General features: G+C 36.1%; 2 protein-coding genes across 2 annotated transcripts; one reads left to right on the forward strand and one right to left on the reverse strand.

Moving 5' to 3' along the window:
- Positions 1 to 584: 584 nt before the first annotated feature.
- Positions 585 to 1,588, forward strand: LOC137727011 (L10-interacting MYB domain-containing protein-like). The gene is made up of 3 exons (XM_068465966.1): positions 585 to 914; positions 1,071 to 1,214; positions 1,295 to 1,588. Exons 1-3 carry the CDS (start codon positions 585 to 587, stop codon positions 1,586 to 1,588), a joined length of 768 nt encoding a protein of 255 aa, XP_068322067.1.
- Positions 1,589 to 12,036: 10,448 nt separating this feature from the next.
- Positions 12,037 to 15,854, reverse strand: LOC137745045 (VQ motif-containing protein 9-like). The gene has a single exon (XM_068484906.1). It carries the CDS (start codon positions 15,837 to 15,839, stop codon positions 14,652 to 14,654), a length of 1,188 nt encoding a protein of 395 aa, XP_068341007.1. The 5' UTR covers positions 15,840 to 15,854; the 3' UTR covers positions 12,037 to 14,651.
- Positions 15,855 to 16,188: the final 334 nt, after the last annotated feature.

Genomic DNA, 16,188 nt, shown 5'->3' on the forward strand with positions numbered 1-16,188 from the left:
CTGATGGGTTCAAATCCTTTTTTTATGCTGACATGGTAAATATGTGGTTGGTTACAAAATTCATATGGTTGCTTGTTTCATAGAATGGATTTCTGACATTTGCTACATGTATGTAGCAAGTAATATTATGTGATATACTTGTTTTATTGGATGGGTCTTTGGAGTAGCCAAAATGTCAAATGTTTGAGTTCAAAAATGAATTTTTCATATTTTCTCTGTGAATGCTTTAATGATAGACTAGGTCTTTGAATTACTTTGTGTTTTTTAGCGATGGTTCTTGTTTGGATTTAATAAGAGAAGTCTCGTTTTCATTTTGATCTTTGAATTAAGTCGTATTGTCATGCCTGTGTCTTTGGAAGAGGTAAATGAGTTACTCTTAGGTCACACTACTCTTATTTTGTTTGATATTCGCATGCATAAAATGCCTTTTTATTTATCATCTAGTTCGTGGAAACTGAGTATATAGTACATACTATATAGAACTGAGTATATATGTGTTTTGTACATTCATAAGTGAATGTAGCTTTTAGCTTTGTATTAATTTCGATGTTTCCGTTTACATTGTTCTAGTACGTGTTTGAGAGATGTCAAACAAGGACTTTGAAAATGACCTTGATGATAAAGTTAATTGGCCAAAACCTATTGAAGACTACTTCATTAGTATGTTGTATGAAGAGACAAAAAAAGGCTTGCAAACCAACACTTTAGAAAAGAATCAGTGGGATGCGATTGACATGAAGTTGTTTGACAAATATGGTAAGAGATACACTCGTGAAAAATTGAAGCAAAAATATAATCGGTTGCGGAAGATTCACCGTGAGTTTGCCAAACTTGTTAATCATACTAGGATGGGTTGGGACCCTGTTGCAAACACTGTTCAAGCATTGGATGAAGTTTGGGCAGCTTATATTAAGGTATTTATTATATTACATAATGTATTTTCTTTATAGATATGCATTATATAATATTATTTTCTAAGTGTGTCAACCTATATTAAAATTTTACAGAAAAACAAGTTTGCTAGCCGTTTCTGTAGCAAAGGGTGTTCTCATTATGAGGTGCTTGGACAGATTTTCAATAATACCACTGCTACTGGTCAAATGCAGTATGCATCCACCAATTCTCCTCCAAATTCTGATTTTGAGAGAGAGTTAGAAGCTGGGTTTCTTACCACTGGTGCACACATTAGACAAAGTACCGGAAGTGATTCAAGGGCATTTAGTGAGGGACATGAAGGAACCAATTCCAAGCGTCGTGCTCTTTTTCCTCCAAGTGATCTTTCCTCGAATCAAAGTCATCCAAGTCAACCAAAATGGACGAAGCTATTGCAGCTTGGGCAAAGTCACTTAATGCCAAGATTGAGGCTACATTGGAAAAGGTTAAGCGTAAAAGAGAGAGGGAAGTATCCTCCCCATTGAGAGAGTTAAGTACCATTGAAGATTGTATGGAAGTACTTGAGGGCATGGAAGATATTGATGATACCGCTTATTTGAAAGCTTTGGAGAAGTTCACTAGCTCGGATTGGAGGAGGATGTTTATGAAGATGTCTGAGTCGAGGAAAAAATTATGGCTCAATAGTCTAAAATGAATAGTTAGTTTGTGAGTTGGTTGTTAGTTAGTGTGTTGGTAATATGATAAATTTGCTTAGAATTAATTATAAGGGTTAGCAAGATGACTATGGATATGCTTTTGTGTTTGGTATTGAGATCTTTTGCTTTAGGATGAACTATAATTAAATGAGTATGGAATGACTAGTGTTAGTAATATGATTAATGTTATGTTATTATCTTATAGTATTGTCTTGTCACTTTGTTTAGCTATTAATTACTTGATAGTTGTAGAATATAATTATTGGTTTGTCTATATAGGATGGATTCAAATGAAGTGGACAACACTGGTTCAAGTTCAGAAAGTGATTCATCATCTGATTTGGATGATTCACTTGGAGAGTTGCTTTTAGTTACAAGATTATATGACCATTACTCACGTTTAAATAAAGAGCCATGCATGACTTCACATTTTCCAGGCCGCCAATATGTGATAGAATTATTGAATGGACATCCACATAGGTTATTTGATATTGTAAGGATGGATAAAAACACAATAAAAAATTTATGCTCGACATTGAGAGAATTGAACTTTCTACAAGATGATAGATCAATTTGTGTGGAAGATGCCGTATGCATGTTCTTGTTTACTATTAGTCATACAATCCGGAATAGGGTAATTGCTGAAACCTTTCAACATTCAAAAGAGATTGTGTCAAGACAATTTAATAGAGTTCTCAAAGTAATATGTTGACTTGGTACTCATATAATTCAACCTCCAAATATGGATGTGACACATTCTGAGATTTTGGGAAATCCGAAGTACAACCCATGGTTTCAGGTAATATATTTTTAAAGTACGTTTTATTATTTAGTTAGATCATGATCATTATTTTCCTGTAAAACCCAGAAAGATACATATTTAAAGCTCTAGAATAACAACTTAGGTTGAAGTAAACTATATTTTGTGTACTAAGATGTTATTATTTGAATTATAAAATGGTAGAATTGCATTGGTGCTATTGATGAAACACATATCAGTGCATGGGCTCCTTAATCAAAACAAATTTTATACCGAGGTAGAAAAGTTAGTGTGACACAAAATATTATGTTGGCATGTTCATTTAACATGATGTTCACATATGTCTACACCGGATGGGAAGGAACGGCTAATGACTCGAGAGTGTTGATGGATGCAATAACAAGAGAAGAAAATAGGTTTCCAATGCCTAAAGAAGGTATGAAGTCATTGAAACATATCAAATTACTTGTATTTTTTTTCTTATTGTATTTGGCTCAAGTGAAATACTTATATGCATTGTTCTTGGAATAGGAAAAATATTATGTTGTTGATTTCGGCTATGCCAACATGAGTGAGTTTCTTGCACCATATCGCAAAGTGCGTTATCACTTGCGTGATTTTAGAGGAAGAGGTAAACGTCCAAGAGGAGCAATGGAATTGTTCAACTTTAGGCACTCATCACTACGTAATGTTGTTGAACGATGCATTGGAGTGCTCAAGAATCGTTTTCCTATTCTAAAGTTGATGCCAAATTATCCAATTAGGAAGCAAAGATGCATTCCCATTGCATGTTGTGCCGTGCACAATTTCATTAGAATTCAATCAAGGAATGATACTTTGTTTCAACAATTTGAAGACAATGATGTTGATGTGGTAGATGAAGAAAGCTTGGGGACGAATCAAGAAGGGGAAAACATGCATTTGAATGACGACAATGTTATGAATGATGTTGGAGACCACATAGCCAGATCAATGTGGCTTGATTACATCAATAACAATTAGTCTCAAAGTTTATTGGTTTTCTAGAATGTTTTAATGTAATATTTATTGTATTAAGACTTCAAGTTTAATTTGATTACCGAGCATATATGTGTTGTATTAGCACATGAATATCAAAATAGTATGTTTAAGGTTTAATTTCATATGTTTTGTATATCTTAAAACAAATACATAATTGAAAAAAAAATGTTGTTTTTAAGAGTTAAACCAAACAAGTTTTCAAAATTTTAGATTCAAAAATAGTTTTTAAGTTCAATGCCAAACACGTTTTTGAAACCTAAAAAAAAACTGTTTCTAAGAAATGTTCTTAGAAGTTAGTTTTAAGAACAATTCAAGTTTTTGAGTAGGATACCAAACAGGCCCTAAGGTTCTCGGAGGTTGATGAATGCTCTCCGCTTGGATGGGGACGCCATGGCATGATGATGGTTTTTCTTGCATACACGGAATAAGAGCCTACTCTTCCAGGTAGTCATGAATACAGCTTGATTAGATATTCATTTGTTCTACTAGCTAGCTTTCAGTAATATAGTTTATCACCCTATTTTATCAAGTTTAAGGTCTAAGCGTTAAGCGTTATTATGTTTTTGGGAATGATTTTAGGGCAGTAAAATAACATGCCAATATCCAGATTTTAAAAAAAAAAATTCATGGAAAAAACCTAACCGAACCAAAAAAAACTAAAAAAAAAAATGAACCGAACCAAAATTTCAGTTCGGTTTCGGTTTTTGGTTTTGGCAAAAAACCGAACCGATTTGAAAGGAACCCAGCCCTACTGGGTCCATATGCAAAAAACAATTAAATGATCATTTTTTTTTTAAGTTTTTAATATTTTATTAATTTTTTTAATAGAGAGTGGGCTCTGTCTCAAGCCACATCACTATTTAACAGAAGAATTGACAGAAAACTGACGGAAGGTATGAAATTGTAAAAAATTCGTAGATGTATGACATTGAGATTTTTTAAAGATGGGGTATGAAACTGTGACTGATCCAAAATAGTTAAGATAGTTTTATGTAATTTACCCTTTTAATTTTCTCAATTTAACTCATGTAGTTTGCGTTTACCACAAAGAGTAATTTTGGGCATGAGTGGTTAAGCGACACATGACCCTAGCATTCTCTTGTTTGAAGGATATAATATGAATTTGCGTTTTAAAATTACAGTAGTTAATGGCAAACGGACCGGAAGTGAAATGACACCTAAATCACTAGAAATGAAGAAATTTGTTATTGATATTCCAAAAAATATGCAAGTTAAAGGATGATTTCTTTTAAATGTCAATAAGTTTCGAACTAAACTCGTAATTTTTTTTTTGTTTTTTTGAACAAACTAAACTTGTAGTTGTGTCGTTACTTTTTCATTTATTTATTTTTTTGTGGGCGAAAGGGTGGGGATTTGGTGGAAGGGTAGACTCACTGTAGACAATCCTAAATTTTTATCCAATTTTAAAATTCCAGTTTTACCTGTGAGTTAAAGACATACCAGCCTGTGGTTGGAGATGGTTTGAGAGGGTTTTCAAGTTTATATTTTAAAATTTTATCTCATGTATTTGTGATAATTTTAATGTAAATAATATTATTTGTTAAAAAAAAAAAAACAAAAAAAACATACAATCTATTGCATTAATCATATAAGATCGTGGACATGTTTATTAATCTTATCATGATTGACACGTATCTCACGATCTAAAGCTGAGATTAGGACAACTTATTTAATCTCTAGTCATTCGTCACTCTTAGACCCTATCAAGCTCAACTTGCAAAAGGATAAAACAAGTTGCTGCCAGCCATTGTGTTTCAAGTTGGCTTGTTTCTTTTAGTCCATCTTCAATCTTAAGGTTGAAATTTAAAATTTTTAATCTAGAAAATTTAAATTTTAATCTAGAAATAATTTTTCTTCTCCAATTCTTATGGGTTAAATTTTAGCCTGATATTATTAAATAATGAATTTAGGACAATTTTTTTTTCTTAAAGTAACTTTAAAAAATAAAAAAAAAATTTATGTTGACTATCCTAAACCGACACTATGAAACTCGTAGAACACTATGAAAGAATATGAAACACATAAAATAATTTTTTTTTAATTACTTTAAGTTGAATTTAAATTTGAACGCTTAGATCTCTTTTTTTTTATTGTTCGATTTGATCATATTAGATTTTAGCCATTGAATTTAATGAATTTATATATATAAAACTAAAAAAAAAACACACATATATGGTGGGTCAGCCCCACTAACCCAGGAGGAATCCTAGGCTAAATTTGTCATATAAATGAGTTTTGAGTTAAAACTCATATTTGCTCCAAATGTTGGAGCAAGTTGGGGTAAATTTAGAACCTAAAATTTGAATTTTACTCCAAGAGTTGGAGTAAATCTTACGTGATTTATGTATGTCAGAGGAAATAAGTGATACATACAGTATTGTGCGGTGTCGCATGATTTTCCAGCCAACCAAGAAAGGGTATACAATGTGTTCCTACTAGTTAGTTAATGGTGCCACTTAGTATTACGGTATAGTGGTAATTAATTTTATTTGTAAGTAAGAGGTCTTAGGTTCGATTCTCACCAAAAGCAAAATTGAACCACATTATTGCTAGTCCATTGTGAGGTTTAGCTTACCCCCCATCCGTTTAGTGTAGGTAATATCATTTTGTTAAAATTAATAGTGGCTCAAGTATACATACGTTGATATTGTTGGTTAATCAGTGTTTCAAAATCACAATATGACACGTATATAAAATAACTCGTTAGAAACACACTAAAAAACTTGTCACAATATGACACGTATGTATGTACGAGGAAATCAAGGATCCATACAACGTTGTGCGCTGGCCCATTTTTCATGAGACAAACACAATTTCTTATGATTCCCAAATGACTCCTTTCATTCTCAAATTTCTTTACTATGGCTGAATTTTTGCCGAGAATTTATTTGTCTCGATGGCTGATGGTTGTCTCGTGAATCATAATTGATGCCTAACTTAATGTCAATCCAATCATGAATCATGACATTAGAAATTGAAAATAAACAAGAAAGTTTGTTGCCACATCACTAATCCATGACTTAATCCCATCTTAAGTTCATCGATTCATGATTTGGAGATACAGTAGAGGAATTTGTTTATACATGCCAATTTCTCCAAACCAAAAAAAATATTCTAGTTAATAGATTTTAAAAAGATTGTGGAGCATTCTATAAACATGTGCACGTGCGTCATCAAATTTCAAAAGTGTACTTGTATTGTATCCATCAAAATATAAAGCGTGAGTTACATTTTATTTTGGGAAGTGTTATTAGTATTTCAAAAATCTCATTTTACACTCTTCACAAATAATTGTTTTTCATTATTTAAGTTGGATTTAAATTTGAATGGTTAGATCTTTTTTTTTAATTGTTCGATTTGATCATATTATATTTTAGCCATTGAATTTAATGAATTTATAAATATAAAACTAAAAAAAAAACACACATATATGATGGGTCAGCCCCACTAATACAGGAGGAATCCTAGGCTAAATTTGTCATATAAATGAGTTTTGGGTTAAAACTCATATTTGCCCCAAAGGTTGGAGTAAGTTGGGATAAATTTAGAACCTAAAATTTGAATTTTACTCCAAAAGTTGGAGTAAATCTTACGTGATTTATATATGTCAGAGGAAATAAGTGATACATACAGTATTGCGTGGTGTCACATGATTTTCCAACCAACCAAGAAAGGGTATACAATGTATTCCTACTAGTTAGTTAATGGTACCACTTAGTACTACGGTTTAGTGGTATTTATTTTTATTTGTAAGTAAGAGGTCTTAGGTTTGATTCTCACCAAAAGCAAAATTGAACCACATTATTACTAGTCCATTGTGAGGTTTAGCTTACTCCCCCATCTGTTTAGTGTAGGTAATATCGTTTTGTTAAAATTAATAGTGGCTCAAGTATACATACTTTGATATTGTTGGTTCATCAGCGCTTCAAAATCACAATATGACACGTATATATAATAACTCGTTAGAAACACACCAAAAAACTTGCCACAATATGACACGTATGTATGTACGAGAAAATCAAGGATCCATACAACGTTGTGCGCTGGCCCATTTTTCATGAGACAAACACAATTTCTTATAATTCCCAAATGACTCCTTTCATTCTCAAATTTCTTTACCATGGCTGAATTTTTACCGAGAATTTATTTGTCTCGATGGCTGATTGTTATCTCGTGAATCATAATTGATGCCTAACTTAATGTCAATCTTCATGAATCATGACATTAGAAATTGAAAATAAAAAAGAAAGTTTGTTGCCACATCACTAATCCATGACTTAATCCCATCTTAAGTTCATCTTGATTCATGATTTGGAGATACAGTAGAGGAATTAGTTTATACATGCCAATTTCTCCAAACCAAAAAAAATATTCTAGTTAATAGATTTTAAAAAGATTGTGGAGCATTCTATAAACATGTGCATGTGCGTCATCAAATTTCAAAAGTGTACTTGTATTGTATCCATCAAAATATAAAGCGTGAGTTACATTTTATTTTGGGAAGTGTTATTAGCACTCCAAAAATCTCATTTTACATTCTTCACAAATGTTTTTTTTTTTTCCAAATATAAAAAGTTTGGAGTGTAGAATGTGATTTTTGGAGTACCAATAATAATTCCTTTTATTTTTTCAGATTTGATTGCAAATGTAACTTCATACAATATTTTTAAACATTTTAATTTTATATATTTAGTTATTATTTCATTTCAATTTCATATAATTTTTAAAAAACCTATTAAATTAACTGTTAAGTAATGTACAGTGAAAATGGTTCATATTTGTGCTAACATGATTGTCAACTTATGCCACATGGCCTAACTATTAATAAAAAATAGAGAATTTTAACGAAAAGCTCTATATACTGTTCAATTTAACGAAAAACCATATTTTTATACTAAAAAGTCAATCATAATACTATTTATTTTACCCTTTATTTTATTCTTATCGTTAAAACTTAAATTTTTCAAACATTTTTTGTATTCAAATATGGAAGAGTATTTACTATAGTTAAAAAAAGAATTATATTTTACATCTTTTTCCTTCACAGATTAACATATAAAAAAATTATTTTCTAACTTGTCCTATGTTGCATTGTCACAACCCGTCCCAGAATTTTAATTCCGAGGACGTGAAGTTATGAAAATGCCCTTAAACGGGACTAAGGGGCGTAAAATATGTTGTAACTTGATGATTTGGGGATTGGGTAGGATCCCACCTCCCTCAAATCTCTCCCCCATTTCTGCATCTTGTCTCTCTCTCTCTCCTCCCTCACAAACCTCTCATTCTCTCTGTAAGTTCTCTCTCTCCTTCGAACTCACACGGACCAACCACAAAACCACCCTAAAACTATACCAACGAAGGATCTAAGACCACCATCGTACTCCTGAAGACCACACGAACACGATGGTACCAATTTCAGGTGAGTTTCACTTCGGAAAACATGGATTTCAATTTCACTGTGCGTGTGCACTGTTCATGCACACGTAAAGATTGATGTTTTTTGGGATTTTGAAGCTTGTAGGAAGCTTGGTGAGGTCCTAAGGAAGCTCGGAGTGCTTCGTTTGAAGGATTTGGACGTCGGGATCACGAACTGTAAGTCCGGCCGAATTTTCGTATTTTTGGAAAAGTTTGATTCCGTTGTTTTTAGGCCCTAAAACTAGTCCAACGTGGTAGATTATGATTAGGGCTTCATTTTGGTATAGATTACGTGAAAAATGGACGTAAGAACAAGGAGAATGACAAGTTCAAAGTTTGGCCGGAGCTTTCGGGGTTTTTTTCCGGCGAATCCACGGCGAGTTAGGGGTCGAGGAAGGTATGGATGTGTTCGTCTCGTCAATACCTTCATTTTGATATATAGTACGTCGAAAATGGTTAAGAAATGAAGAAGTTATGACACTTTGAAATTTACCCAGAATTTCCGGCAAAACACCCACCGCCGGCGAAACCAGTCCGGCGACGCGAGGAAGAAGACGCGCGCGTGGGCAGCGCGTGAATAGGGCGCGTGGGGGCGCGTGAGAGCTCCAAATTGAGTTCTGAAAATTGTCACGCGTTCGTGACGTCGTGTAGATCACCGTGGTATATTCATACATCCAAATTGAGCAACGTATGAGAAAGTTATGGACGAATGTTTGGTGTATGTGCGTTAAATAACGTCAATTTGGTTACTTTTTGTATAGGTGAAAATATTACAGAAGAAGAATGTAACCAATCTAGGGGAGGCTCAGGGACCTACGAGACGTCGATGTGATCAGTGAGTGGGCAGTTATTTTTCAGTATATATATATATATACGTATGCTTGACGTATTTCCCAGAAAACGTATTTTAAAAGAAATACGAATTATATATCCTATCATATATGCATCATATTTTAATATGTGCATTACCATAATTATGCATACTGTTGCATGGTGCTGAGGAGGCCCAGGTAAGTGCCAGGTAAGTGGTATTCATGTCGTTATGTAATAGTAGTTTGAAATGCTTAGAGAGCTCATAATCTGCACCCCGGTGTTAGTGCTCCCGCCCAGGGCCAGGGCATAGTCCTTCACGTGATGTTCACCCGCACCACACGCTCGCCTTGGATCCAAGTTAGGTGCAAGCCTTGTCGTGCAGACCACATTAGGTGGTTCCGACTCGTAGGTGACCCGCGATTATTCGCACAGTCTTCACGTGATCGTAACACTAGAGCGTATATATTACACCCAGTCCTGTCGTACAAACCACGTTAGGTGATTCCGACTCGTGTGCAGATTCAGATATTGAGTTGAGATTGGAGCTCTATCTGCAGCCGTACAGGTCACGTTAGGTGACTCCCGGCTGCCAGATTATATGTTATTGATGTGATTTACACTTGAGCATTTACATTTGATTATGAGATTCTGTTGTGGCATATTCTTGAGCATGATTGATATATCTTTGAGCATCACTGGCATATCTATACATACGTATATATGTTATTTTCTGGGAAACTATACTTGTTTTACAGCGAGGGGTTAGTATATGCAAAAAAGAAAAGAAGGTTTTGAATACGTTCGTTTTGCTGACCCACTCAATTTTGTTTTGCGCCCCTCCAGGTTTAAGGAAATGCAAAGGTGTGGTGACTACGAGGAAGTTCAACGGTGTTATGACAGAATGGACCAAATAAGGACTCACCTTCGAGTGTTTCATTTTAGAAGTTGTATATTTTAAAGCTTCCGAACTGGGTAAATGGTTACGTCACTGTCACGTGACGGCCAGCATGCCCTCCCTCGGGACGGGGTGTGTCAATTTGGTATCAGAGCCGGACTCGTGCTGGTGGTGTGCCGACGGGGACGTCGGGCTCCCTAAGGGGGGTGGATAGGCTTGGTAAACCTATCCCACATCGGCCACACGAGGGTCGAGTCCTGGCCTTATATATCCATTCGCGACCTTGTTGGTTACCAAGACGCGTTTTGTGGGCGGCCCGGTTAGGGGTCTGGCAGGCGCTGGCTTCGGCTGAGTACCGGTCCACAGGAACAAAACCGTGCGGTAGCCCTGCCTTCGGGCCAGGGAATGCCAAAGCGGACAATATCTTGGTAACGGCGGGTGCGGATGTGACATGCATACTGTTGACTGTCACATCAACAAAAGTGGAATTCGCAGTTGCTGCACCATCACTTTACTACCTTTTTTTTCTTGTCGAATTACGTGACGATTTTTTTTAAGAAATTCTAGAAATTCTGTAATTATGTTCTTTAATCGTATATTGTGTAGTCAGTTTTCATTAAGTACTATTTATATTTGAATATTAAATTTTAAATGATTTCTAATCGTACGATGTACGATGAATGAAAATTCGTTTCCCAATTTACCCTAAAGTATCGTGAAATTTGTACCCTTCTACCCTTAATTTTTGTTTCGTACCAAAACTTTTATTTTTTTGACATTTTCATAATTTCTGTAAGCTTTCTGTCAAGTTACCCATTAAACGATGTTGTGGCATAATTTTTGGCACAACATATTTGCTACATGAATGAGATTTCTTGTATATTGCCATCATGTCTAGTGCTAATTCTTAGCAATATGGTGGCAAATATGGTAAACCAAAGTTATGTCACACTATCATTTAACGAGAAACTCAACGGAAAATTTAACAGAAGTATGTGTAAAAAAAATCAAACTTTATTGATTCTGAGACAAAAAACCTAAGGGTAGCAAGTACAAATTTCACAATAGTTGATGGTAATAAAGTGCAAATTACCCTTTTTTACTTGGTTTATTGATAATCAAATTTCTGACTTAGATTAACACTAGAGATTCACATTACACACAAAAATAAACTCATTGAGGATGTGTGTTCCATGCAAGTAGCTCTTTACCACAATGGTAAAAAGGATTTGGGTATAGTCGTGCAAATTCGAACTTCATCTGCAGCTAATCTAGCTAAATCTATCATTTGACATAAAAATAAAAAAAATAAAAAAAATAAAAAATAGAGAATGTGATCATTTAGTACTATGATCAGGTAATATTCTTCTGCACTTGTAAATGAGAGGTCTTAGGTTTGAATCTCGTAATGACGAATTCGATACCAATTTAAGTTGCCTGTAATGTGGCTTACAAACTTCTCTTTCTCTTAGTGTAAAATATATCGTTGTACAAAAAAAAAAAAAAAAATGCGCGTCCCATAACCTATGCCGTGCATTCACTTGAAGAAGCTTGTAACTCAAATTGTCAAGCGCATTCACCCGTGGACTTTGAAGTAATGAGTGTGCGGACATCTAAAATTTCTACCACGACTCCATTGTCAATTTTCGCAACGAAACGTATCCAACATGCAACGTAAAAAGACTAAAATCTCAACAAGTTTGGACGTAAAAATAAAGACATTAGAAAGTAGGAACTCAAGTCTTGAACGAGGCATGCTGAGATGACCAATCAATCACCAACTTTAGGTTGTTTTGTTTAGCATTTGGTTACTCTGAAAACGGGTTTGTGATCCCTTTTCCAACTTTTGAAAATATACCAAGGAATGACAGACTCTTTTGATGCATCCAAAACATACAAAATGAAGGTTTTGCTTCCCAAAAAAATTGTAAAAACAATGCACTCCTTGGAGAGGGAAATGAACACCGGCAGCGGCGTCTACCGAAAAACAATTGTTCATTGAACCTAGTCGCACCATCCAAGAATGAAAGTTTTTCTCATCTAACCCTAGCATTTGCTCCAAATACAACATTTAAAGGTTTGTTCTTACCAAATAATAACAAATTCCTAGATCTGATAAGATTTTCTGCAAAAAAATTAACAGTTATATGATGACAAGTTATATATATACTTTGGAATTCTCCTCCATAAGAGGCAAAGCATTACGTTTGCTGGTTCATAATACAGGATATCAAATTAGTCCCCACAAGGATCATTTCAAACCATGTCAGAATTCTAAAGCTCCAAATGTATGAGATGCAGGCAAACAAAATACAGAACATTTCATAGATACAGAATTCTAAGAAAGAAAGGGGAGGGGAAAGTCAAGGCCAAAGAACAAAAGACAAATACGGGGTAGAAAACTACAGACGGTGCTAAGGTGCAAGGGGAATGTGGAAACATGGCAAAAAAACAACATGAAATATCAGGGGTACAATATGTCCCGTTGTGATCTTCAATCTAGACCAAGTTGAAGTGGGCTCGGGCAAGTGGGTCAACCAGAACTATTGGTAAAGGGATTTGCCTACTACAATACAAGTCAAAATATGGAACTCTTGTTTGAGAACTTAGGGCTAGGTTAGCTAGGCAAGCGCCTACTGCTATTAGGACAAATGAAGTAAGGCAATCCGCACACAAAGAAGGCCTAAGCATCCAGGGAAGCTTTAAGTTGTAAAGTTCTTCTCTTGTTTTCTTAGATATTCATTTCTCCTACATATATGAAAAGACATGAAGGAAAAGAAAAGAAGTTCGAACAAGCATCCGAAAACAAAGGATAACCTTACAAGTTTACTACCTAAAACCAAACAAATGTGAGGTGCCTTGGACATGCTTACTACCTTATGTTTAAATAAAAACCTCACAACAAACTAATAATGTGAGAGAGCACATCGTCATTTACTAGTAAAATCCAGATTTGCTTATATCATGTGGGTTCCCATAACTTTGAATAATAGTAATGGAGTTCACAAACAGATTTCATTTTATTTAATCATTTCCTATTGGTTGGTTATACCTAATCAGCATGATACGTACAAGATCTCCTAGCACACTCCATCTGCAAATCCCACTAGAATCCAAACCCTATTGTCTGCACTAATCTCTCTCCAATCTTCAACAACTTAATATAGTTAAATTCACTTCAAACCTTAACTCAACAGCTTAGCGCTCATCGGTCCTTCACGACTTAGAACAAAATAACCGTTTTTATATGCAGTCAGTTAATAATACAATAACGCAAAAACCAAAAGGAAAATCCCAAAAGCATGGTAAGTTCGAGTGGTAAACCGGAGGCTTTTAGAATGAATTCCTAGCATACTAAAGGCTTGACAACAACATTTTGTGGTCTCGTGTTTCCAGCTAATACATTCTATCAACATCCATCCACACAAATGGTCAAAGGAAAGGAATGGCGGCCTTTTCAACATAAGACAACAGGTTTTGTTTGAACATGAAATACAAACGACGATGTGGAGCTTGATCACATATACTATGTAGTAAAATTAGGTGCCAAAATAGAATGCATTAACTTAGCATCGAAGTAGAACATCTTAGCATGTATTGCACAAATCGTGCCAAAATAGACTCCAGAAAGCTATCTGCACTCCTCCATTATAAAAACACAAGGTGGTCGTCACACTTGACGGAGTACACGTGATAACTTCTTGACTTTGGGACTTTTTTGGAGTGTCAATAGCAACTTCCGTTTAGAATTGGCAAACATGTATGCAAACTCATCCGATTAGCAAATCGATATGTAGAAAGTTCACAAAACTAAGATATTTAACAACAAAAGCATATTTTAGCAAAACAAATTCTGTATGATATAACATTTCTAACCTGTGATTAAACCCCAAATCTCCAGATAACAAAGAACAAAGAACAAACCTACATATCTCTCATTCTCATATGTCCCATTTACAGAGCAAAGATAATACCCTAACTTTAACCGGCGGTGGACCATTTTCCGTCCACCAACCGGTGATTGAATAAACCCCTCACCCAGAATGTACAAAGTTATTGTCTTTTTATAAAATTGAAAATTAAAAACTCTAAACACTAAAACGACTGCGTTTTGAAGCTTGACTTACCTGAAGAAACTTCAGAAACTTCTCCACCTAGGGCTTGATACAGGAACTGTCGGCGACAGCGGCAGCTGAGGAAACCCTAATTGATTTGGGGAAAGCGATGGGTACGGCGATCGCGGCGAACTCAAGCACCCGAAAGGAAGCGGCGATGGAGGCATCGCGAACTGCGGCTGTGACGCTATCGCCGTCGTTGTCTGCTGTTGTTGATTCGCTGATGTACCTATCCCCTGCTGCGGCGGCGCAACCTGCTGATTCTGCTGCGGAGGCGGCGTCAGATTGGTCCAACGGGGCGAGACAAGCGGGGCCAGAGGCGAGAATCCCGAGAACTTCTGGTTGTTAGAATCGACGGCTGAGATTGAGTTGTGGAGGTACCGCATGTAGGCTGAGACGGGGGATTCAGCCGCCGCGTGTACGGTTGGGAAAGGAGGGAGAGGCGAGAGAGGGGTTGTGGACCGTCCGATGGAATTGAAGTGAGCGGCGGCGGATCCCATGGGTGGGATGATTGGATTGTTGGTGTTTTGGGGTGGAGCGGCGCATTCTAACGAGGGAGGGGGTCGGTTGTTAAGCTGCGCGAGAGGGGGAGGGCGGATGCGCTGGAGGCGGGAGCTGATTTGTGGCTTGGGCAGGTGAACCGGCGGCTGGGGGTTGGAGAAGCGGTCGTGGGCGGGAGAGCCGGTGAGCTTCTGAACGACGTCGCGGAAGTCGTTTTTGTTGATGTTGTAAACCGGCGGCTGGTGCTGATGCTGCTGCTGCTGCTGGTGTTGGGGAGGAAGAGGAAGCGAAGGAGGCGGCGGCGGTGAGTTTTCAAAGTTGGGTTTTTTAAGGAAGGTGTTGTGGGTGTTGGTGGTGGTGGGGGGTTTTGAGATCTTGTGGGAAAGCTTGTTGAGGTGTTTGAGGTAGTTGTCTGTGGTGGTGGTGGTGGAGTTGCCGCCGCCGCCACTGGAAGCGGCAGTAGTGAGAGCAGCTGAATCAGCAGTTGAAGAGGGACAGATTTTATCCATAACAAAAAAGCAACACAAAATCACATACAAACACAGCAGACTCTCTCTCTCCTTCTCCCTCTCTCCTCTCAGTGTCCGAGTGAGTAGATCTGAAAATATCTGACGGGAAAGAAAGAAGGGGGTTGTTCGCCTGAGAGTGGTGGGCAATGAAAAATGAGGATAATACAGTCGGCGAGTAGGGACAAGTGCGGACTGGACCATTTATTTATATGGAATTTTAAATAATTGCTTTTATTTTTTGAGTTTTGATTAAAGTTTAAAATGTGTTTATTTTACGAAAAAAGGAAATAAAAAAATAAAGGAAAAAGGGAATTAAGAAAAAGAAAATAAAAGAAAAGAACCAAAAAAAAAAAAAAGCAGTGTCTTGGATCTTTGGTCTTTTTCACTTAAAAGAAGAGAAGAGACATGACCCGAAATGCAAGCCAAGCATCTATTTCTCACCTTTTAATCTCTTACTTTAATCTCTCTAATCTCTATCCAAATTATTCTTTTGGTAATTAAAAAACGTTATTTTCGTTGTGCTACAAAATTAACAAGTTATGAGATAACC

The sequence above is a fragment of the Pyrus communis genome, chromosome 1 (genome assembly GCF_963583255.1).
Source record: "Pyrus communis chromosome 1, drPyrComm1.1, whole genome shotgun sequence".
In the NCBI taxonomy this organism is placed as follows: Eukaryota; Viridiplantae; Streptophyta; class Magnoliopsida; order Rosales; family Rosaceae; genus Pyrus; species Pyrus communis.